Here is a 23,397-nt window from a genome sequence, read left to right as displayed (position 1 = left end):
CTCCTTATTCAAACTAGGTTTGCCATGTCACAGTATAATTCTACATAAATAAAATGCATCAATCTATGACAATTTTTTAGTACTGCTTATCATTAAGTTCCGTACATTACTTCATGTCCTTCTCAATATGAAAAATACAGTATAACATTATATTTATCTTGGTTAATGGTAAATATCATACCCTAATGGCAAATGCCACCCCACCAACCGACCATATTTTGTATACTCGGTCCGGGTCCTATGCGGGTTTGATGCCCAAGAACCGTTTAGAAACATTTGGCCACAAACTGTGAACATTGATCACGCAATTGATTAACCTTAAATACTATCCTTAACAATTCAAAAATCAAAGCTTCATGACAATTGAGAACTGGCAGGCAATGTTCACAGCTTTGATTAACCATGTGACATCAAGATAAAGAACACAACCAGCATTGCAAAATATGATAAGCAGGCAGACAATGTACATCAATTCTACATTCTAAGAACTACAGAAAGTACGAGTCAAAGTCAACCCACATGAATCCTTGGCACAATAACAGAATTAACCTATAAATAAACTAAAATTGCAATACTCAAGAGAGTGTTGTTAAAGCTAAAAAGAACAGTCCATGATATGATAACAGTGGGGCTTATTCTTTAGTGGTCTTGTTGATGAGTGACTTGTGGATGTGAGGAATGACACCACCTCCAGCAATGGTACCTTTGATGAGAGTATCCAGTTCTTCATCACCACGAATGGCGAGTTGCAAGTGTCTTGGGGTGATCCTCTTCACTTTCAGATCTTTGCTCGCATTTCCTGCCAGCTCAAGCACCTCAGCAGTTAAGTACTCCAGAATTGCTGCTGAGTAGACTGCAGCTGTGGCACCAACTCGCCCATGGGCTGAGGTTCTTGTTTTGAGATGGCGGTGGATTCTGCCCACTGGAAACTGAATTCATAAAATGAAAAACTTAACATCAGTAGTCCATGCACACATCCAAATAGTGGTTTACAGAGCACATTACGGGCGTTTGACCCATTAATAACAAGTGGATCATTTTGAAGTGTTTTGATCCCAAACGGGTCAAAACGAATAAAAAGAAACCAAAACCGAAACAAGTCAAACAGGTCGAGTTGTCCTAAGTGTATTCAAACTACATAGAAATCTCTTATTGTATCGATTTATTTAGAATAATAACAGAATATTATTTTAGCAAACATATTTAAAACATTATTCATTCTTCTGTTAAAAATGGAATAAAAGATAAAAGAACGAAAAATAAAGAAGATCAAATTGTCATGTACAGATATACAAAGGTTAGGTAACATAAATTGAAACTCTTCAAAGGTTTCTCACAAGGCGACATATGGATATGACTTGGACAATTGTTAATTAAATAATAGAATGCATTATGCATCTCATTGTGGTTTTAACATGCAAAGTTTATTTATTTTATAAAGATTAGGACATCTGCAAGTGCTAGATTTCAAAATAAACTAAAAACACTGTCTGTGTGTAGTAACTACTAACAAACCATACAAAGATTTACAAAAGTTTATATAATAACTTAGCTACAGCAAAATAGGCTCTACCTAATGATTACATGGTGTGCATGGCATCATTTAGTAAATCACAGCAAAACCGTCATAAGATATCACACTTGTATGCAATTTTGTTCATCTAAGTAGACATAAACACTACACCTAGTTCAACTAAACACATCAACCCGAGTCGAACATGCAAACTTTAGCTACTCTTGTTAAAGTCAATGAATGAAAACATGTACCACAGATGCACAAACAGCACAATTTAACCGAAAGGTCAAATTGACTACTCAAAACCTTTATTCGTCCAATCTTTTCAAACACATCCATCTTAAAACAATTTCAAAGTTAACAAAGCATACTGTGAGCAACCGTAAGCTATATGTATACCTGCAGCCCTGCTCGTGCAGACCGAGAAATCGGCCTCTTCTTATCCTTGTCCTTGCTAGCCGCAGCTGCAGCCGCTGCGGTCGTCTTCCCAGCCAACAAACCCTTCCCACCCTTTCCCGCCATTTACGCACCTACCGCACACAGTTCAAACAATCTAAACAAAATTATACACAAATCATTACAAAAAACGAGTACAATAACATCTTCGAAGGACTAATTTCATATTAGACTTGAATCTCAGATCTATACAAGTATACAACCAACAGATCTGCATATAACAACAGATCTAATACAATTCGTAACTCTAAGAACCCTAGAGCAAATATTCAAAGAGAATTAATTAACTTTACGAATAGATCACATAATAATTAAAAAATCGGAAGAAACAGTCAATTAAAAAAGCCCTAAATAGCATAAACTTCAAATTGAAGGCTTATTTGTCACCAATTGCCGAATTGAAACATATACATCAACAAAGGAAACCTATTTATTAAAATTAGAGGATTAAATTGATAAAAACAGGCCGATTAATGGAAAAAAAGGAAAGTTGTTACCTGAAAGAGAGAAAGACTAGAAGGTGGAGTCGAGTGGGAGAGAAGAGAAGATATTACTAGGATAAGGCTTTGGGGAATATTTATTCGTACGAGTGAGTTTATTTATATTCCAGGCGTGAAATATCTGAGGTACAAGATTCGATGCGTGCGTACAAGTTGTTGGTAAGTAAATGATTAGGCTTTCTGGTTGGGGAAGTTGAATTTTCGGTGGGAAGTTGAATTTTCGAAATTTGTCCTCCCTCTCTTTTTCTGATTAAAATCTACCCCTTTAGTTTGGCTGTCTTATTTGTTTATTCTTTTCCACAAATTTGAATATTATGAACATAGTTATACGGGGTTTGAATCATAAGGTCTCAAGTTTGAAACTTAATTTAAATGGGTTTTTTATAATTGTGGGTTTTTTTTAATAGCGTTCTTGAGTGAATCAGTCCAAAAACGTCAAAATTAGTATGGACGATTGATATCCTGTTTTAAAATAGTTCACCTGAGTATTGTGGGTTGTTCCAAATGCATTAAAAAAGGTATTTAGAAGTCACACTTTACTACGACACATGCGAAATCGCCCCCCTCTCTTGGGGTTTCTTTCAGTCGTAACAAGAGAGGAGAGTCGAGATCTTGGATCTCTGCTTTTGGTAGCTCATTGACCTATTGTAGACTTTGTTAGTCAATTTCATCAAATGCAACTATTTTTTATAAGGGTGTGATTTTCGAACACTGTATGGTGAAAACTAGGTTTCTTGTTAAATTCCAATTGGACAATGGTAAAGGATACTAGGTTGACTCTTTCAATGCATTAAAATATTTAAGCCGGAAATGTGCAATCCCAACAGCGGGTCACTTGACCCATTCTACTCTATACACCTCCACCTCTACTAACTCAATCAAGTTGGAAACCATTGACAATGCTTCACATATGCAAGTTAGCGAGGTTGAAATTTGAATCTTCAACATGGAAAGGAAGTGACTACTTAGAAAAGTTGTGAAAAAGTATATTATTTATTTTTAACTTTTTTAATTCTAATTCTTTCAACAATATTCCACAAATCAAACCCATTACCCATCATCCACTTACACCATATGTTAGTCGAAGGTGGGTTTGAGCATTTGATCCCATCTCTTTAACTTTTGTTTATAATAAGATCAACTTAAACACTAGAAGATATATTTTAAATCACATCCATAATCTCTGTATATTTATGACATATCAAATATCTAGACAACAAGATAACTACACCAATAGTTAACGACCATGTCCGTTATTTGGACCGACTACTAGCTGGTAACTAACTATCGATTTTAAACAATTTAGCTAAACATTTTGACGTGGTTAAGGGGCTGTTTAGTAGGTCATTAAGGTTCATAGTCTCTTATTGATTTAAAGGCAACCTTAAGTCTGAATGATTAAAAGGCTAGACTAGGCTACCTCTTAACCATTCAGACTTAAGGCTACATTTTAACCATTAAAAGACTATGAATCACTAAGAGTTAGCCTCTTAATGATTATTAAGAAGCTACCAAACAACCCCTAAATATGCTTTTATTTGGGAGGTTCAAAGAAAACCGGAACCGGTTCACAATCCACTAAACTCACAGGAAACCCAAAGATCTCGTCCGTCCAAGGATTCTTCTCATCATAATCAACGTTCTTCATCGCCCTCAAAATAACACTATTACACTTAAAACCCAAACCAAACGCAATCTGCCAAACCCGGTTTCCTTTCTTGGCCTGACCTTTAGCCTCCACGTAAGCCAACTCATACCACACCGAACTACTCGACGTGTTTCCATATCTATACAACGTCATTCTCGAAGCTTCCATATCGTCGTTGGTAAACCCCAGCGTCTTCTGCAACGCGTCCAGCACCGGCTTCCCGCCAACATGCGGAGTGAAGTGTTCCACCGCCTTTCGGTAATTAGGCACGTACGGCCGCATGTTTAACCTTAGTTTTCTCGCAATGTAGTTTACGATGTACAACAGTTTCTCTTCTAGCGGAAGGATTAGTGAACCTACGGCTGCTACGTTTGGTTTAATGGTGGATATAGCGGCGTAGAGGAGGTCTTTGTTGATTGTGATGCCGACATTCCTGCGGTGTCTTCTTCGCGGAGGATGCAGTTGTAGGACCGGTCTGAACTTGATGTGTTGGTGCGTATTGTGTGAAGGAGTTGATATTTGGAGTTGGTGTGATCGGAGGGATGGTTGGAGAGGAGAATTGCGGCGCCTCCCACGCGGAATATGCAGTTGATAAGGAACTTGGAACGGTCTTTCCAGAGGTAAAAGTTTTCGGTTATGCTTTCGGTGCTTACTATCAACGCATAGGAGTTGTTGTGCACCTGTGAAAATTAGCAGTTAGTTAGATGACTCTGTGGTTTGTGGCTGCTTAATAGTTGTTAACTGCACTTAAACTGTACTGATTTTGGCATTAAGAAACAGTCCAAATGTTAAAGGAAATGATGATAATTTTGATACTTGTACGTACACCATGAATTTTGTTTGTAATTTGGACTGTTGTTAGGGTTGTAAATGAAACGAAAAACCGAACAGGGCCTTGATCATGTTCGTGTTCGTTCTTCAAGGAAATGAACTTGCTCGTGAACAGTTCTTGATAAGCAATGCTTTACTTGATTTGGCTAATCGAGAACGATCAGTGTCAACGGTTTGGTCCGGCTACCGAGCATATTCATATGCTAATTATACATATGAATTATCACATAATACTTGTATATATTTTTGTTTTATAGTTGATAACTTGATATATTTCTTAAATTATATGATAAGATTAGAAAAATCATTAAAAGCCTTTTATGAACAAACATACATTAACAAACATAAACGAACACATTATCTAACGTTCCCAGTCGTGTTTAATGGCCTCGGTTCGTGTTCGTTTATTTAGTTAATCGAAAGAAATTCCTTGTTCATGTTCGCTCATTTATTAAATAAAAGAACATAAACGAACTTTCCGTCAAACAGTTCGTTGAACGTTCGGTTCGTTTACAACCCCAAGTATGACTCATTGATGGTAAGACAAATGTTTAATGTCATATGCGTATTTTTTTTTTTTTAATAATATAAAGATAACACAGTAGGGGACTAGAATATGAAATCATATCAATTTAAAGGCACATATGTGCATATAGAGGTAACAAATAACCTGAAGGAGCTGTTTAGCAAGTCCAATGGCCAGACGTCCTGCACTGCATCCCATCCCAAAAAGATTGTAGGTGATGATGCTTTCTTTAAACTTATACCGGTTAACTATTATGCTACAAAGAGACGGTTCCGGGTTATAAATACAACAGTTCACAATCAGTATTCCAATATCCTCACGTTTTACACCCGTTTTTGTGAGAAGCATGTCTACCGCACCAAATACGCTCATTTCAACTTCCCTTCTTGCATCTCTCATTGATGGATTATATTCTTTTCCAAAAAAGATCTCTGCCACATAAGTGGAGTCACCAAGGCCAGATCTCTCCATGGTTTTCTTCATGAAATCCAATATTTCCTTCGAGAAACGACCGCTTTCTGCTGTTTCTTTCACAATAATATCTCTTGACCGTATCTGAGACGTTGGAGGCTTGTAACAGGCGAAATCTATCAAATAAACTTTGTTTGAGGTCTTTTTGGTCATGACAAAATATAATATAAGAAGACAGATAAGTAGGACAGTAAACATAATTTCTGAGTTCAAGATAGGATGGAGATCATTCAAATCTTGGTTAATGAACATGGTTGCGGTATAGTATCTTTTCACCGGCCACTTACCTTCTTGTTAAAGGCTAGCTATAAACTTAAACCTTACCGAGAAATCTTATGCAGGGATTTTCTATCAGATCTCACAAGCTTGTATAGTTATAGTACTTATAAGATTTAGCGGTCCTGGTTGTTATATAAGATGCGTGGAGCTTTCGTATTGAACATTTTTGGAATGGGCTATGGAATTAGGCTTACCTTTGTTAACAGAAGTCCTTATATGTTCATATCATTTTCTTGCAGAAATCTTATTTACTTGTACAAATTATTTTTCAGGCTACTATAGTTTAATCTATGCGTTTATAACGGTAACAAACGAATCTTTCGTGGTACTGTGCTTTGTTTTGATTGGATTTGAAGTAAATGTTAACGATCACTGCTTTGTAGCTATTTTAGAGATATGGATATCCGTGGTTAAGTTGGTATAAAAAAGGGACATAAACCTAACTCGTCTTATCTGTATTGTTTTTGAAATTTATGCTAAAGAATGCCACCATGGTTCTATATTGAAGATACCTGTTGATTTGCAAGATCAAATTACCATTGATAATTTAACATAAATTAAACGAAAATAAGTTTAAATTTCAAAATTCAAATTTGAAACCACCAGCTCTATTTGCTTTTTAAGCATCCGCATCATTATATCTATATACTACTTGTTAATCTGCTCTTAACTTCTTATACTAGTAATGGAGGTAGTAAAGTTAATGGACTTTGGATTCTTTCTAAAGTTCAACAATGCATGATGAAGCAAAAATTCACCCCTAATGCGTGCTCGTTTAACAGAATTTGTGGAATTCAAATGAATTGGAATTAAAATCCCATTACATAGCGTGCTCGTTTCGTTGGAATTTGAATCTTAATTCCATTTTGTTGTGTTCGGTTGCCAAAGAATTGGAATTGGAATTCAATTCCTTCAAATTCCTTTAAATAAAGGAATTCCAAATCCTTCCAAAATATGGAGGAATTCAGGTAAATTAATTGGAATCTTTGGTAGGTCGATGTTTCAGGTGTGTTCGTGTTCAGGTCGATGCTTCGGGTTGTAGCGCTTTCAGGTCGGTTCGCATCCGGTACGACACCTTGGGTCGGTTGGCGCTCGGTCGCCCCGGGTCTATTCAGTTCGACTCTCTGGGTCCATTCGCATTCAGTTCGATGCTCCGGGTCACTTCGGTTTGATGCTCCGGGTCAGTTCACTTCGCTCGACACTTTGTGTCAGTTCGCATTCAGCTCGATGTTCCGGGTCACTTCGGTTTGACGCTCCGGGTCAGTTCACTTGGGTTCGACATTCCGTGTCAGTTCGGTTCAACGCTCCACGTCAAAGCGTGCCTGGTTCGTATTCGTCGATTTTTCGGTTTCGACTCATTTCTCGAGGTTTTTTTAGCAAGGACAACGAATAAAACATTTTACTTTTTTGTTTTTTATTTATATTTTCAGTTATGAATTTTTTATTTTTATTTTTGAATATTTTTTCAAGGGGTTCTTAATTTTAATAGAAAACCCCTAAAAAGTTCAAATAATAATAATAATAATAATAATAATAAATCATAATGCAAAACATAATATAAAAAAAATCCAAAAAAACTAAAATGTTTTCGCCGTTATCCTCGTTAAAAAAAAAAAAAAAAAAAAAAAAACCTGAAACCTGTTCCGACGCAAACCAAAACAACCCTTTTTTAGATGACCCGTTCTGACCCAAACTTGTTTCGACCCATGACCCGCTCGACCCAACCCAACCCATTTGCCACCCCTACCTGAAGGTGGTGGAGTTGGCTGGAGATGCGGTGATATTTGTGGTGATAGATTACAATTCATTTGTCCAACGAACATATCAAGAATGAAATTGGATTACAATTCCTTCCGATTCCAATTCATATTGGAATGTTTAGATTCCAAATCCAATTCTTTCCAATTCCAAACCTACGCAAATACCAATTCCAACAATCCATTCCATTATATGAAACGAACACGTCCTTTTTTTAAGATGTCTCTAGAAGAATACGATAGTTTTGGCTTTTAATGCAACAAGTCGCATCGCCTATAAACCAAGTTATATGAGACCTTTTTTATATATTGTTAGAGTAAGTACAAAAGTGTAGAAAAAAAAACTTTCTATATAGTGCAAGTCTACAGACAAAAAAAGGAAACACAATGAAGAGTATATGTAAAGTCTACATAATGCCTGCCGATAAATGACTTTTCTTTTATAGGCATGCTTCTTCTGTCGGATGTTAACTATATGAAAATGTAGAAGCGTGCATTTTTCAATATTGTTGAAAAATAAATCATGTTTTTAGGATACTACGTGTAGTTTGTATTTCCCTTATGTGCATAAAATGCTGGCATCTCATAGTCTCATACATCCAATGTAGAAAACTATTTTTGGTGTTATGATATTGAATTTGAAATTTTTGGTATTGCAGTTTAGGGAGAAAAAAATATTATAAATAAGTGATATGCTTGTTTCATCTCGCTAAGTCTAGTCAGGGTTCGACTTTTGTGTATGGTATGGAAAGCTCGGGCTTGTTTATTTTGGATTATAAGTTCCATTTGTTTGGACTTTAGTTAATAAAATACTAGATCCTTGGACAAGGCCGGAAATTAAACACAACTGTCCCATGCATTTATTTGAAGGATAAACTAATCTACTTCTGAATACTCAATAAATCATCCATACATGCACATTGCAAGATTTGAACCCAAGTATATCGGATTGATTCCCGTATCAGGAAACAAAGAAAAAGGGCATTTTTTTTCTTTATTGAGAGGGGTCTAATTTACCTTTAACTTTGACTACTTTAATTTCCATATTTGATTTAGTAATGACTTTTGTATTTTATTAATATTACAAACTCACAAAGAAAGTATTTCCATCTTTTAAGTTATATATTTATATTTCAAACTTTTAAATCATTTATGTCATTATCTAGTTCTTTAAATCGGTTATGTGGTTGATTCAATGACTTAGAAAACATTGAAAACAAGGTTATTTAGTTTAGTTGGGACAATGTGTTAAACGTCAACTGTACTGTCATCATCTGTTAGCTGTTTTGTTTGTAAATATATCTATGCTCGCTCGTTGTTAGAAAAAAAAGAAAAAAAAGTTATCTGTGTTTCTTGTTAGCTTCTTACTCGTTAATAGGTGTATTCACATACTGTCTCAAATTGCTGATTAAGGCAATCTAATATTATTCAAAACAATCTGGATTAATTCAATTGGCATATGAATTAATGTAGTTTAGATGAAAATAGTTGTATCATGTAAAATAACTTAAAATACCAATTTTTTATTGCATAAAAAAAAGACTAAACAAGTTAAATGTAATATTAATATCAGACGCGTTTAAAGTACATATATTTTTAGTAATAATTTTTCACATAACAAGAGTTTTTAAATAAATAAATGATTTTCACCTGACAGACGTGCATATCGTATAATAGTATAGTTTTTGGCAAGAATTAAGCATCGATCCGTAGAAATGTGAGCTACCGATAGTTAGGGGTGTACATGGGTCGGTTTGGAGTGGTTTTGAGCCAAATCCATAACCAATATGTCGGTTAATAGATAACCATAACTGACCTGTTATGACGGTTTTGGTTAATCGGTTTTGTAGGTTATAGTGAGTCGGTTATGGGTCGGGTAACCGTAACCAAAACAATGTAATTGAGCCTAAAAGTTTGGTACCAATTATTACAAAAAACGACATTACATAATCTAACAAGGTATATAATCCATAATCTTAATACCAAATATTCAAAAAAGAATAACATTATATAATCCAACAATGAAATTCAACCTAATTTAATAACAATCGTTGAGCCAAAAACATCAAAATGATATAATCCAACAACATGCTTGGTGGAAGTTAATCCCAAACATATTAAACATAGTGTTGGTTTAATAAATAGGTTGGTTCGGTTATAGCGGTTTCGAAATTATCTTTAACCAAAACTGACCCGTATTTGACGGTTTTTAAAAATTCATTAAACAAACCCACCGATTATGTCGGTTATTAGTTAAAATCGGTTCGACTATGTCGGTCATGGTTCGGTTTAACAGTTATGGCGGTTAAATTGCTCACCCCTACCGATAATAATCACTGTCTAGCCGGTAGAAAAAATGTTATTTGTGAATATTGTAATCAAACTAATTAACTAGCAAAAATTAAGCTAAATGAAGCAAGTAAACAGTGAAGAAATATAGTCAATTAGGAAAGATATCACTTATTTTGAATTTACTTAGCAAAATAATAACATACACCAACTTATATTGAGATCATTTTCTACATATGACATATGGAAGTTGTCTAAACCCCTGCTAAATCAATCTTCTCATACGACTTTTCGAAAAGCTAGAATAATAAACGTACAATAACCACTTGTAAAATGCAATAAAGAACTCGTGATATAACTATGTCAAAGTTAAAGGTAAATTAGACCCCCCTCAAGGCTATATAATCCTACAATTATTTGAAAAATAAATAAGATAAACACATAACAATCACCTTACATCGTGCAAAATAAACAAAGTACACGAGTATTCTTTAACATTGTATCACAAATATATAAAATAAAGATTCATAAACAATGGCATTAACATTTAGTAACATATACAAATGGAACGAAATATTATTGAATTCAACTTGAAGGTGCAAAATTTATAGGGAATGGCCCACATACAACTGGCACCGGAAACTGATCAATCTCGTCCGTCCACGGGTTATCATCATCACCACAATCAACGCTCTTCATCGCACGCCAAATAGCACTACTACACTTAAAACCCGACCCGAACGCAAGCTGCCAAACCCCATCACCTCTTTTAACCCGACCCTTTGCCTCCACGTAGGCCAGCTCATACCACGTGGAGCTACTAGAAGTATTCCCGAACCTATACAACGTCATTCTCGAAGCTTCCATCACCACGTCCGAAAGGCGTAACGTCTTCTGCAAGTCATCCAGTACCGGCTTCCCGCCAACATGCGGAAGAAAATGATCAACCGAGTTACTATAATTAGGAATATACTGTTGCATATTCCGTGACGTCATTACATTTCTCATGACGTAACTTATCTGATAGTATAGTTTCTCTTTAATAGGAAGGATTAAACGGCCAACGGTGATTAGGTTAGGTTTAATTGTGGATATGGCAGCGGCGAGGAGGTCTCGGTTGATGTTGACGCCGGGGAGTCCGTCGTTGTCTTCTTCTCGAACGATACTGTTGTAGGATCGATCTGAACTTGACGTGTTATCGTGTACGGTGTGAAGGAGTTGGTATTTGGAGGTGTGGTGATCGGACGGGCGGTTGGAGAGGAGGATTGCGGCGCCTCCCACGCGGAACAAGCAGTTGATTAGGAATTTTGGAGGATCTTTTCCGGTGTAGCAGTTTTCGGTAATGCTTTCGGTGCTCACTACCAATGCGTATGAGTTATGGCGCACCTGCATGTCTAGTTTTGTTATTGTATCTCAAATTGAGTGATTATGCAGGTTTTAGTTGATCATTTTATTGATTAGGGAAAAAACAATTGATGATGTTAATTTTTACAAAAATATATCTATATATATGGGTTTGAATCAAGCACAAATAAAATTAACGTGATAACGGTGAGAATCAAGTAACGTAATTATATATTCAACATAGTGTAATTATAGTGTAGTGTAATTGCAAAATAGTATAATTACACTATGATGTAATAACATAATTACACTACTTGTAAATATAATTACACCAGTTGATTATCACAATTTGCACGCTAATTTAATTTATACGTTAACTTTTCGCTATGTGTATTGTCTAAAAGATGATAGAATCTACAAATCTATAAGTTTGTTGCTCGCCTTAGTAATTGGGGCAAAAACTAATTGATGTTGTTAAATTTCATAAAATATGCATTGATTAAAAGATGATAGAATGTATAAATGTATAAGTTTGTATGCAAATTTTAGATGCTTGATAGGTTATACCTGCTAAATGAACATGATAATACCAACATAGCGTAGGTATTATGCTCACCTTAGTAAATTGGGCAAAGATTAATTAATGTTGTTAATTTTCACAAATAAAGATATAGATCAACTAAAAGAGGACATAATCTATAAGTCTTGTAGAAAAGGGTTTATGATTAGCAATAGTGTAAATAACCTGAAGGAGGTGTTTAGCAAGTCCAATTGCCACAAGTCCTGCACTGCAGCCCATCCCAGCCAGATTATAGGTGATGATGTTTTCTCTGAGCTTGTAACGGTTAACTATCATGCTAGAAAGAGACGGTTCCGGATTGTAAATACAACAATTCACAATTAGGATCTCAATATTGCCGGTTGTTACACCTGTTTTTCTCAGAAGCATGTCTACTGAACTAAATACGGTCGTCTCAATTTCCCTTCTTGCATCTTTCATTAATGGTTTGTAAGTTGGTTTAAAAAAGGTCTCTGCCAAATAAGCAGAGTCGCCAATGCCACATCTTTCCAAAACATTCTTCATAAAATCCAGCGTCTCTTCCGTCATATATCCGTGTAGTGCTGCTTGCTTCAAAACAAACTCTTTAGAGGACTTCTGAGAATCTGGAGGCTTGAAACAGACAAAATCAATCAAGTAAACTTTGCATGAAGGTTTTTTGTTTATGACAAAACATAATAGAAGAACGATGCACATGAGCAAGGCTAAATACATGACCATTGTATTGGAATTTAAGCCAGGATGGGTGAGAAATTCTGGGAGATCTCTAAGATTTAGATTGATAATGAACATGATTGTTGTATAAAATATGTTCCACGGATATAAGAACGCAGGGTTTATTAGATATACAAACTACAAAAATACAAAAGATGTTGTGAGGCATTATGGATATATAAGTATACTAGTTTTTATCCCTCGTATTACGGGGTTGTTTAAATTTTTTGATTATAATTTTATGAATGTATTTTTTTGGATTTTAGTTTATTTATTATAAGAAGTTAATAATATACTTGAGCCTATTCTGATTCATTTATGTTGGGTTATCTTCATTTTTTAATAAAACGTTGAATGAATTATCTACTTAATTTTTATATTTATTCGTTTATGTTCATTTGTTATAATTTGGATATTATTTTGTGAAAATTTTCATTTAAGTTAAACTTAAAAGAAAAAAGAATCGCTAATGTAACTAAATCCATATTGAGAAATTAAATTAGGGTTTGATTACGGGGTTTGTTTTACATTTTACGTTTCTAATATTTATATACTTTTTTGTATTTTAATTTTATTTATTGTAAGAAAATTAATAATATACTTAGGGTTTGATGATGAAATGGTTTCACAAATAAATGAGATGTTATAACTCGTTTAAAACTTATCTGGGTTTGATGAGACCCATGACCCACTAATTTTTTTTATAATAAAATTATTTCATTATTATAAATAATATCTTTTTTTTTAAAAAAAAATTGGATATTAATTTTTAGTATATCCCTATTTTATAGGATTTTCATATCAAATATTTGGTGAGAGTAATTAATATAATGAGATGTTATAACCTGTTTAATCGCTATCTGGGTTCGGTGATATCCATACCCGTGAATTCGGATCAGTGCATAAGAAACCATCATTTATAAATAAAACAATCTGGTGGTTTTAGAGAAAATAGGAAGGCTTCGTTTATATATATTTAAGATAAGATTAAGATTACTATACCTATTGCTTTCAACGATTCTGCTTGTTTCGTATAACCCGTGGATTTCTCGTATTACACAATAGGAAGGACTCTTGAGAATAGGCGTACCTAATAGAAAGTCCACATCATTATCAAAAGTATATATGCATGTGCAACAATACTTCTCGTACAATTAATCATGTGTACTGGATTTGAAGTTAATCTTCTAAGGAATACTGCCCTTGTGCAATACTATATATCCCTATGGATTTGCAAGGTCAAGTTTGTATCCAAAACCGACATAAAGTAGTGTGGTCATTTCTATCAATTTGAAGTTAATGCTAAAAGTTAGTGTCAATGCTGTATTAGGGATACGTGTGGATTATAGGATTAGCATGCCCCAAATAGTATCCAAAGTTGATACAAGTCTAGTGTCCTTTATGTATGCAATAGTGAGAGTAACCGGTAGGCGTATATAGCGTTCATGTGAAAATACATTCCTAACTAAATTTCTGGCAAAACACTGTCATTTTTATTTCATAAGTATTTATGAAAAAGCACAAGCCTGAATCGTTTCTATCATGAATGTAAACACTATTTTCACGATTTTTAAGTAAACCGAACTTGTAGGCTGCTACTTGTAGTGTCCTTTTTCCCATGTGCAAATGTTGACATTGCATGCATCCATTGTAGGAAACTTTTGGTATCATGATGCTACATTATGAATTTTTGGAATTGCAGTTTTAGAGAAGACAAAATTCAACTCAGATCGAACTGGATACATCAGATTTAAGCTTCTAAACTCTTCGATAAAGCTTGAGCATGTATATGGCTGGGCAGCCGGCCACACGCATTAATGTATTTATTAAAGGTGGTCAAATGGACGGTCAGGTGGGTTAATTGTTTCAAAATCGTATTGTTCCGGACACGCAAACCGGCCCAAGCTAGACCGTCCCAAGCCCATCACGTGAGAGGTAAATCAGCTTCACTCAGCTGTAAGGCGATTGACGCTTAAGATTGGTTTCGAACTCGCGACCTACATGTTATTGTTCTAAGTCTTACACCCCTTTAACCGACTGAGTATTTTTGTACACAGTGGTAAAACGTGACAATTTGGGTTGACTTGAAACTATTTGTTCACTCTTTTTTTCCTTTTTTCTTTTTATATGCTTAAAAATATCGTGTGTGTTAAATCCGATAGAAATAAACATATATAATTGCCACAATAGTAAATACTTTGAATAAAGCAATTTAGAAGAGTAGTACTCCGTGCATTTACTTTGGGTGTCTTTTCAGGTGTTTGTTTATAGCTTAACTTTTTGGCTCGTTAGAGATGGAAGAGTGAACGGTTTAGAATTGACATCAGTCCATCGCTAGTATTTCTTTGAGGCTGTAAAAAATATAAGTGGACTAGAATAGATATGCCACTAAAGTAATTTGTTTTATAGGCGGTTATTATAACTACACTAAAAGAAAAGTTTTAGTATTTTGGTATTTGATTTAGTACAACAAATTTAGGGATATAATACGTCTATTAGCCCGAAATTAGGCATTTCAATTGACACAAGCAAAGGCCAGTAGGCGTAAATAGCCTTCTGATGATATATGCACATGCTTATGGCCAAACAATATTTTAGGTACACCTAACCCTTGGATTTATTATTATTATTATTATTATTATTATTATTATTATTATTATTATTATTATTATTAACTCACGTGCTCTCAAAACCTGCTCCTAAATTTATATTAATGTTCATCATAGGACCGGAACCTATCCCTTAAATTGTGGTATTTTACATCATGTTTTACAAATAACCCGTTTGTACTTTGTAGAACTCATTTATTGGTCTTTATGGTTGCACTGATACATTAATTCTTGCATACAACTTGTTCGACGGGTTACCTGTATAGGTGGCAATCTTAACCCAATTCTTCTAAAATGTGTTGATTTGGGAGAAAAAAAAATTGTATATGAGCTCATTTGGTTCACCTCAAATGAGTGAACGAGTCTACACCGACAACTATCATAAATCTTGTTTACTTATAAATGGTCAAAGTTGGTTAGCACTATTTATGGTAATTGTGTCTCCACTAATTACCTACTTGTTGTCGCCACCCGCCGCCATCACTACCGCCCCGACACCACCTCGTAGTTGTCTTCATCACCACCATCACCGTCACCTCAACTACCACCATCGTTAGCACAAGCCACCACAAAAAATATCATGGGTGAATCTATTTTGGTACCTTTTTATTAAGCGACTTATTTCAATTTGACTCCCTTTGGGTCACAACCCGTATTTTACCATAATAACAATGACCTTTAAAAAAATTACCCTTATAATCCCAATTCATTTCGATTCAAACCCTTTGATCCGTCGCCCAAATCCACCTAACTCTCCTAGTTTGCCATGCTTTGTTACGTGTTTGTTAAAATTAAAATCTAGGTCGTTAAATACTATTTTGACATACGTTACATATTGATCCGATTATATGTGATGATTGGGGGGGGGGGGGTGGTTTGTTGCAATTATTGGGAAAGGGAGGAGTGCTATTGTTCAATATGTAACGTATGTGGGTTTCCCATCTTGCCATGATGAAAGGTTTAGGGATTTAGAGAACGTTGTTAGCATTCTCTAATTCCCGACGCGCTTTTAAATTCGGTTTTGCAAGATTAAGACACTACTATTTTATTGACGCCTAATGGGACTTGTGGAGTTTTAGGTAAATCTTTCAATGAAGACGGGTCATGTAATTTCCATGACAATAAACTATCATTTAAATTGGATATTTTAATCAATTTATTTGACAATGTATCAAATTGTTTTATATTTTTATTAAATAGGTCATAGATTTTAAAATTTTGTTAAAAATAAAGTACCCGTTAAATTTACATTGATCATTAGTTGCGATCAAATTCCTTTGTGGAATGCATTATACCATATCCGGATGGATCTAGAGCGGCTAAGAGGAGAGGAGGAAATTTACCCCTAACTTGTTCAAGTAATAACATACTATTAGGAATATTTGGAATAACCTATTCCAATTTGAGATTTAACCAATTTGACACTACCTGATAGGTATTGGTTCAAATCCGGCACACTGGGCTCAAGGGCGAAGCATGGAAAAGACCCGGGGTCTCCACCCCTCGATACAGGGTTCGTGACTTTCAGCCCCTAACGACTTGAAGACGGAGCCAATATTTAATTCTATTTTACATTTCTTGTTTCTTTGGATTGTAACTAGAAATAAGGAGGTTAACATATCTTCGACCGAGTGGCTTCAAAACCCTCTATTTTTAATGTAATCCCATTGTTTGGTTAACCTTTTCTAACCATCAACTTTTTTACTATATCTTTGCTGTTCAATAAAAAACTTTTAGCTCCCTCTATGGAAAAGTCAAAGCTTCGCCACTCACCGGGTCTTGCCTCTGGATGTACATGGAAATGTGGGTTTACTCCACATCCTATGCTTATTGCGCCATGATGTTTGCTTGAGTGCACTCACCGGGTCTTGCCTCTGGATGTACTAGTGACGACGCATGGAACTATATACTATATGGCATGGTTGGGTAGTTGCTACGGAATTGGCAAGAAGGCCATGTCTGCATGAGATTAATATAAAGCAAATTAAAAATAAATAATCTCATCTTTTGTGTATTGGCCAATAATAATATCACCTTTAAAAATCACTGCCAATGGTCCCACCTTTCAACTATTTTTGTCACAATGGTCATTCGTTAAAAATTACTAACGTCGTTAAGTTTTTCCTAATTTCAAATCGATGTTCTAGGGCTTTTGATCGGAAGAAGAATACTAGTCGACTGATGTAAAACTTATCTTGAAATGGTGATCCAAACGACGAAACAATGTTTCAATCGGGTGCTTGATTTTCCAATTAACAAAAATCAAGCCATTTGAATCACTGTTTCGAGATAAGTTTTACATCAGTCGACTCGTATCGTTCTTTCGATCACAAGCCCCAAAACATCGGTTTGAAACGAGGGACGAAACTTAACGACATTAAGTATTTTTTAACAGGGGATCATTAAGACAAAAATAGTTAAAAGGTGGGACCGTTGGTAGTGATTTTTAAAGATGAGATTATTATCGGTCAATACACAAAAGATGGGATTAGTTATTTCCAAATTTTCTTAATATAATTACCGGCCCTGGAGCTTGATCGCCAGGCTAACAATATCCTTGTTTTGTAGATTGTTAATCTAGTGTCCAACTTTGTTGTACCGCCTTCAATGTTTGTAAGATTTCACATATGTTTTCAAGCACATTAGGAGTGCCTTCAATGCTCAAACAGGCCATTAATTACAAGCTTTTTCATTGGTTTAATTTTCTTGCTATCTTCATCAATCATCATCCTTGAGAATTGATATTTCTCCATAACACGAAGTGGAAAAGGATACGAGGACCTTGTTTTATGGATCTCCATAAGGCAACATCAAAGATCATGTGAAAGTGTTGTTCTCTTAATTCTTTCACATGATGGAACCAGTACTAATTAACCAACATAGGGGGTTTGTTAGTCTAGTACTCCATCTCTTGAAATTTTTGAACCATAAAAATAGTTGGTTTGTGATCTTATTTAAATCAGACAAGATCAAGAACAAAGTTAGAATGAAAAGATTGTAGAGATTCTTTTTCGAGGGCTTCATGATGATTAACAAAACAACAACTTGAATGTGAATGAAAAAACAAGAATAACAAAAGTAAAGTGATGTATATTGATTGTGCAGATCATAACGATCTTTCTTGTTCTTAAATAATGATACATCGACACTAATATAGGTGACGGTTTAACTGTTTCAATAACCGTTCATCTAATAACTGATATCGTTCAACAATATAACATAACCTAATTACATACCAGCTGTGCTGCTGGCCCGTTACATATTAAACATATATATATAGGCCTTTGAAACAAGTTCAGCCCATTTACAATTAAACCTTAAAAAGTCTTGACCCATTATAAATAAAACATAAACATATTGAGTTGACCCTATTTTTGGTAACTGTCTAATTGAACCTTAAAGTGATCAAGAGATTAAGTTCCAACCCCCCCCCCCCCATCTCTTAATCATTTGCTGCACTTTTTCATGACTTGATTAGTAAACAACTTCAAATGAATCGAACTTATTTGAACCTCTGATAGAAACCGGAAATCGAAAGCTTAAAATTAAGATAAACAGCCTGATTCGAGATAGGCTAATCTCCAATTACAAGATAGAATATCCAATTCCAGACGGGTTAGTTTCCATAAACAAATGTTTAGAAGCCCTAATTTGACAAACAAAACATCGATATCCCCCACCTTAATCTCTACGTTAATATATAAATAAGAAAGGTGAAACTGTCCCTTGATTAGCTCCTTTATTTCTGGTAACTCACTAATTGAGTTGACCCTATTTTTGGTAACTGTCTAATTGAGTTGACTGCTCTGTAGATACTTATCAATACTTCGCGCCTGGAGACACGACTTGCCCTCAAGTCGGAAAGAAGGAAGTTGGTGCACCAAGCAATAAGCCATTCAAATGCAGCTTGATCGGCTTCCTGGATCCCATAACTATCTCAAATTGAATGAATATGGATATTAAGTTTCCAATCTTTAGTAGTAGGCAGGGAGTTGTTCAATGAAGCATGGAGTTTAACATGAGCGGCCTTAGTGTTGTAACATGGATGATCTGATGGATGCAAGTGCTCAATGGGCTAGCAGGTTCATAAAATACTAGGCTTGTCCTACTTATGGAACCATGCAGCTTAAAGAATCTGGGATTTAACCACCCATTCTGGTGTTTGGTCAAACCTCCGGTTGAGCAGTTACGTAAATGTTCATCCCCCTCTACGATTACCGCTTGAACACCGTCTCCTATCTTCAATCGAGCATCATCTCCTACATTCAATCGAACACCATCTTCAACCTTTGATTGAACACCCAAAACATGTTTTGACCTTTTTTCGTCATCTCTAGGGTTGTCATCAAGGATTTCTTCATTGATCATATCTAGCAGTGATACGTGAAGAGGGCCATGCTCAGAACCCTCCAGTTCCTCGGCCACCGTGTTCTTCAGATCGCCATCTAATTCTTCACTGTTACAATTATCTCCGATCACCCGGACTTTGATTTCTTCAACATCGTCCCTTAAAGATGCAAGAATGGCGTCTAATCGTGCTACAATGGTAGATAATTGATCTGCTAGATTCCGGGTTGTACGCGTCATTAGATTTCCCGGCAATGCAACCATTGATAGAAAACCGGAAATCGAAAGCTTAAATCAAGATAAACATCCTGATTCGAGATAGGCTAATCTCCAATTACAAGATAGAATACCCAATTCGAGACGGGTTAGTCTCCATAAACAAATTGATACGAACCCGTCATAAGTTGAAGGCTCCAAGGGAGACGAATGGGTGAGGGCACTACAAGGTCTACATAACCGCAACATTTATTAATAAAATTGTGTCTATATAAGTGTCCAGGTTTTAGTTTATGGATATGAATGTTTATATGTTAAAAATATTTGGGTTTGTTAACCTTGTATTTGGAGAATTGCCATCTCGAATCGGCTGTCCGGAGACTAGCCCATCTTGAATCGGGCCAACTATCTTTGTTCTTGTTTATTTTAATCAATCAAATTTTGGGATTCTATCAACCTCCAAGACTTGAATTTCTAATAGCATTTCCATCTTCATCACTTGCAATTGTAGTGAAATTTGTGCTTCTTTTCTTGATTGGCAATGGCTTGATTAATTCTTCTTCTTCTTCACTTGTTTCACCAATAGTATCAACCAACTCTATCAAATCTTTATCCTCAAAGTATCCTTTCATGGTAATGGTTTGGTAATACTATTCAAGGGTGTTTAAATATTTAAAGTATATTAATTGCAAATCACTACCTTGATCAATTCTAAAACCTGAAGTGATCGCCAAATCAGTCCATTTTTTACCCTGAGTAACTTTCCTAAAACCTCCAAACGTACGAACTCCCATGTAAAAATCTAACAAATCAACAACCTTGCCATCATCTAACATAGGAGGAAACTTTTGACTTTTGAAAATCTTCAACAAACCATTTAACTAGATCAAGGAATTCATTGTTGTGCTTATTAAACATTCCGTGAATTTGTACCATGTTTAAGAACATGTCACACATATCCCAATTAGCCTTGACCCGTTTTCCCTTTTCCTTAGTTTCCTCCAAATGATCAAACATCGCATCGGCATCGTGTTGATGAAATTTAAGAGAACTTATGGAATGAGGGTTTTCAATCCCTTTTCGTTTAACATAAATTTTGTTCTCAGCAGTTTCCTTAACAACTTTGTTACCATCAAATGCCTTAGTGACACTACAATAATCATCATCAAATTTTACATCATACCCTTGCATGATCAATTGTTCCTCACTAAACACATTCTTGTTACTACTAGGAACAAACCGAACATGGGGTATCTTCATATACTTTCCATTCACAAACAGTTTAACCACCCCTAACCCATGTACGAACATCTCCTCCTCATGATTATCCCTTTCAACCTTATAGATATCCTTAAAATCATGAAACAAAGTTTGGTTATTTGTTTGATGTTTCTTAACACTAGGGTTAACATACCAAGTTTCATTCCAATTACCACAGTCAGATTCTTTAACAATATAATCTATATCATTCGGTTTCGTTTTAACCGGAAAAACGAAATTGGATGACTTACTAGGGCATGCATACTCATAGTGGCCAAACAACTGACAACGATAACAACGAACACGCGAGAGATCACCTTGGCTACTCGGTTCCATACCGTCTTCAACACAAATCGGTGCACCGTGGCCTCCATACTTTATTCTGGGTGAAATTGTGGAGTGGTTTCGGTGGAATTTCGCCCAGTTAATGATTCTCTTCGCTGCCTGATGTTTGAAACGATTCTGAGATGAAACCCTAGGCCCGTCTGCCTTCAACAATAACCGTGACAACGCAGTAGAAAGCCGCTTCACCAACGACGTCTTCCTGTTGTTGCCAAATCCTTCATACAAATGGATCGAATCAAACCCATCGGCTCTGATGCCATTGTAGAGATTCTTTTTCGAGGGCTTCATGATGATTAACAAAACAACAATAATACAACACAACTTGAATGTGATAGAAAAAACAAGAATAATAAAAGTAAACTGATGTATATTTGATTGTGCAGATCATAAACGATCTTTCTTGTTCTTAATTAAATAATGATACATCGACACTAATATAGATGACTGTTGTAACTGTTTCAATAATCGTTCATCTAAACCAGCTGGGCTGCTGGCCTGTTACATATTAAACATACATATATAGGCCTTTGAAACAAGTTCAGCCCATTTACAATTAAACTTAAAAAGTCTTGACCCAATATAAATAAAACATAAACATAAACATATAAAGTGATCAAGAGATTAAGTTCCAACAAAGATTGAAACGTAGTAAACTTAATTGAATTATCATTTATGCAGTAGTGTGGAAATGAATTTGCTTGTTGAGTAATTTATTGTTTGATTAAGAATCAAGAACACAAACACAAACTCAGAGAATGCTTCTAAAAGCCTTCTCTGTTGAATTGAATACCATACTTCGAATAATTACAGTGAGATTTCTCAAAGTCGTTTTCAATTTGCCAAGCCCTAGAAGATTATACACTATAACATATTCTATGAACTGATTAAAGATAATGCAAATTACATAAAAGTTATATGACATATCACTAATCTGTCTTGATCATCTCCAACAATCTTCTACCAATACTGATGCTGCATCATCTTTAGAAACCTCAACAACAATATAAATTCCTTGCTCAGTCTTAAATTAACTTCAGTGGAAAGTTGTTAATCAGTTGAAACTTGGTGCTTATGCACAATAAGTGCCATCCTAATCAGTTGGAATATATATTATGCAACATATACGTAGTTGAAATTTAGCGTTCATTAACAACTCATCAACGATAGTATTTATTTAGTTCTACATGATCGGTTCTAAGAGACCTTTTAACCCAAGGATATTTCTATATTTTGCTGATAACAAGGAATCTAGAGAAAAACTGGGAGAGTCAATTGCATGTGAAGATAAACCGGAAGTGAAGCAAGGTGGGTGATATTTATGCCCTTTCTAATTAACGACGAACCTTGATGCAACTATAATTGATGTTGTTGCCATTTGACCTAGAGGTCATGGGATCGAGTCGCGGAAACTAACTCTTGTGAAAATGTAGTGTAATGATGTGAACATCATGCTTAGGTCAGCTTGGTACCCCTTTGCACACATGAGCCTTGTGCACTGGATTTGCCGCTTTTGCATTAGTGACACATTTGAAAATTTTAAAACAAACATGACTCCACATTTGATGGTCACCCGTGTGTAACTTAACTGGAACATTTTACAAACTTTTTATATATATATTTTCACGAAAAAAACTACAAATCTGTGTAATAAAGGATTCAGGATTAATTGCAACGTAAAATTACAGCTAGTAATCCTAATAGGATGTTTTAGGAACTTGAACAACATCACA

At 35.3% G+C, this 23,397-nt stretch overlaps 1 protein-coding gene and 2 pseudogenes across 3 annotated transcripts; all 3 read right to left on the bottom strand.

Annotated features, from left to right (window-relative positions):
• Positions 1–378: 378 nt before the first annotated feature.
• LOC143587997 (putative histone H2A variant 1) lies at positions 379–2,528 on the bottom strand. 2 transcript variants are annotated; one of them, XM_077069123.1, is made up of 3 exons: positions 2,470–2,528; positions 1,916–2,046; positions 379–929 (listed from the first exon to the last, which is right to left on the bottom strand). In XM_077069123.1, exons 2-3 carry the CDS (start codon positions 2,036–2,038, stop codon positions 633–635), a joined length of 420 nt encoding a protein of 139 aa, XP_076925238.1. In that variant the 5' UTR covers positions 2,039–2,046; positions 2,470–2,528; the 3' UTR covers positions 379–632. The 2 variants fall into 2 exon arrangements, with proteins under 2 accessions (XP_076925238.1, XP_076925237.1); XM_077069122.1 differs by lacking the exon at positions 2,470–2,528 and having other exon boundaries at positions 1,916–2,062.
• A 1,450-nt stretch (positions 2,529–3,978) lies between these two features.
• On the bottom strand, positions 3,979–6,146 carry LOC143587996 (3-ketoacyl-CoA synthase 2-like; annotated as a pseudogene). Its single transcript, XR_013145010.1, has 2 exons — positions 5,622–6,146; positions 3,979–4,800 (listed from the first exon to the last, which is right to left on the bottom strand). The product of XR_013145010.1 is annotated as a 3-ketoacyl-CoA synthase 2-like (transcript).
• A 4,712-nt stretch (positions 6,147–10,858) lies between these two features.
• LOC143587993 (3-ketoacyl-CoA synthase 11 pseudogene) lies at positions 10,859–13,036 on the bottom strand (annotated as a pseudogene).
• Positions 13,037–23,397: the final 10,361 nt, after the last annotated feature.

Source organism: Bidens hawaiensis, unplaced genomic scaffold (assembly GCF_021521415.1).
Source record: "Bidens hawaiensis isolate Kalapana, Puna unplaced genomic scaffold, B.hawaiensis_p1.1 tig00035947_1, whole genome shotgun sequence".
Taxonomy (NCBI): Eukaryota; Viridiplantae; Streptophyta; class Magnoliopsida; order Asterales; family Asteraceae; genus Bidens; species Bidens hawaiensis.
Note: the sequence above shows the minus strand (reverse complement) of the source record. Positions and strands in the feature narration are given on the sequence as shown.

What these genes read in the sequence shown, in the direction of transcription:
- LOC143587997 (XM_077069123.1), bottom strand. Translation starts at nt 2,038, where the DNA reads ATGGCGGGAAAGGGTGGGAAGGGTTTGTTGGCTGGGAAGACGACCGCA. An exon ending in CTGCACGAGCAGGGCTGCAG is followed by an intron (nt 930 to 1,915) that starts GTATACATATAG and finishes TTATGAATTCAG; the next exon opens with TTTCCAGTGGGCAGAATCCA.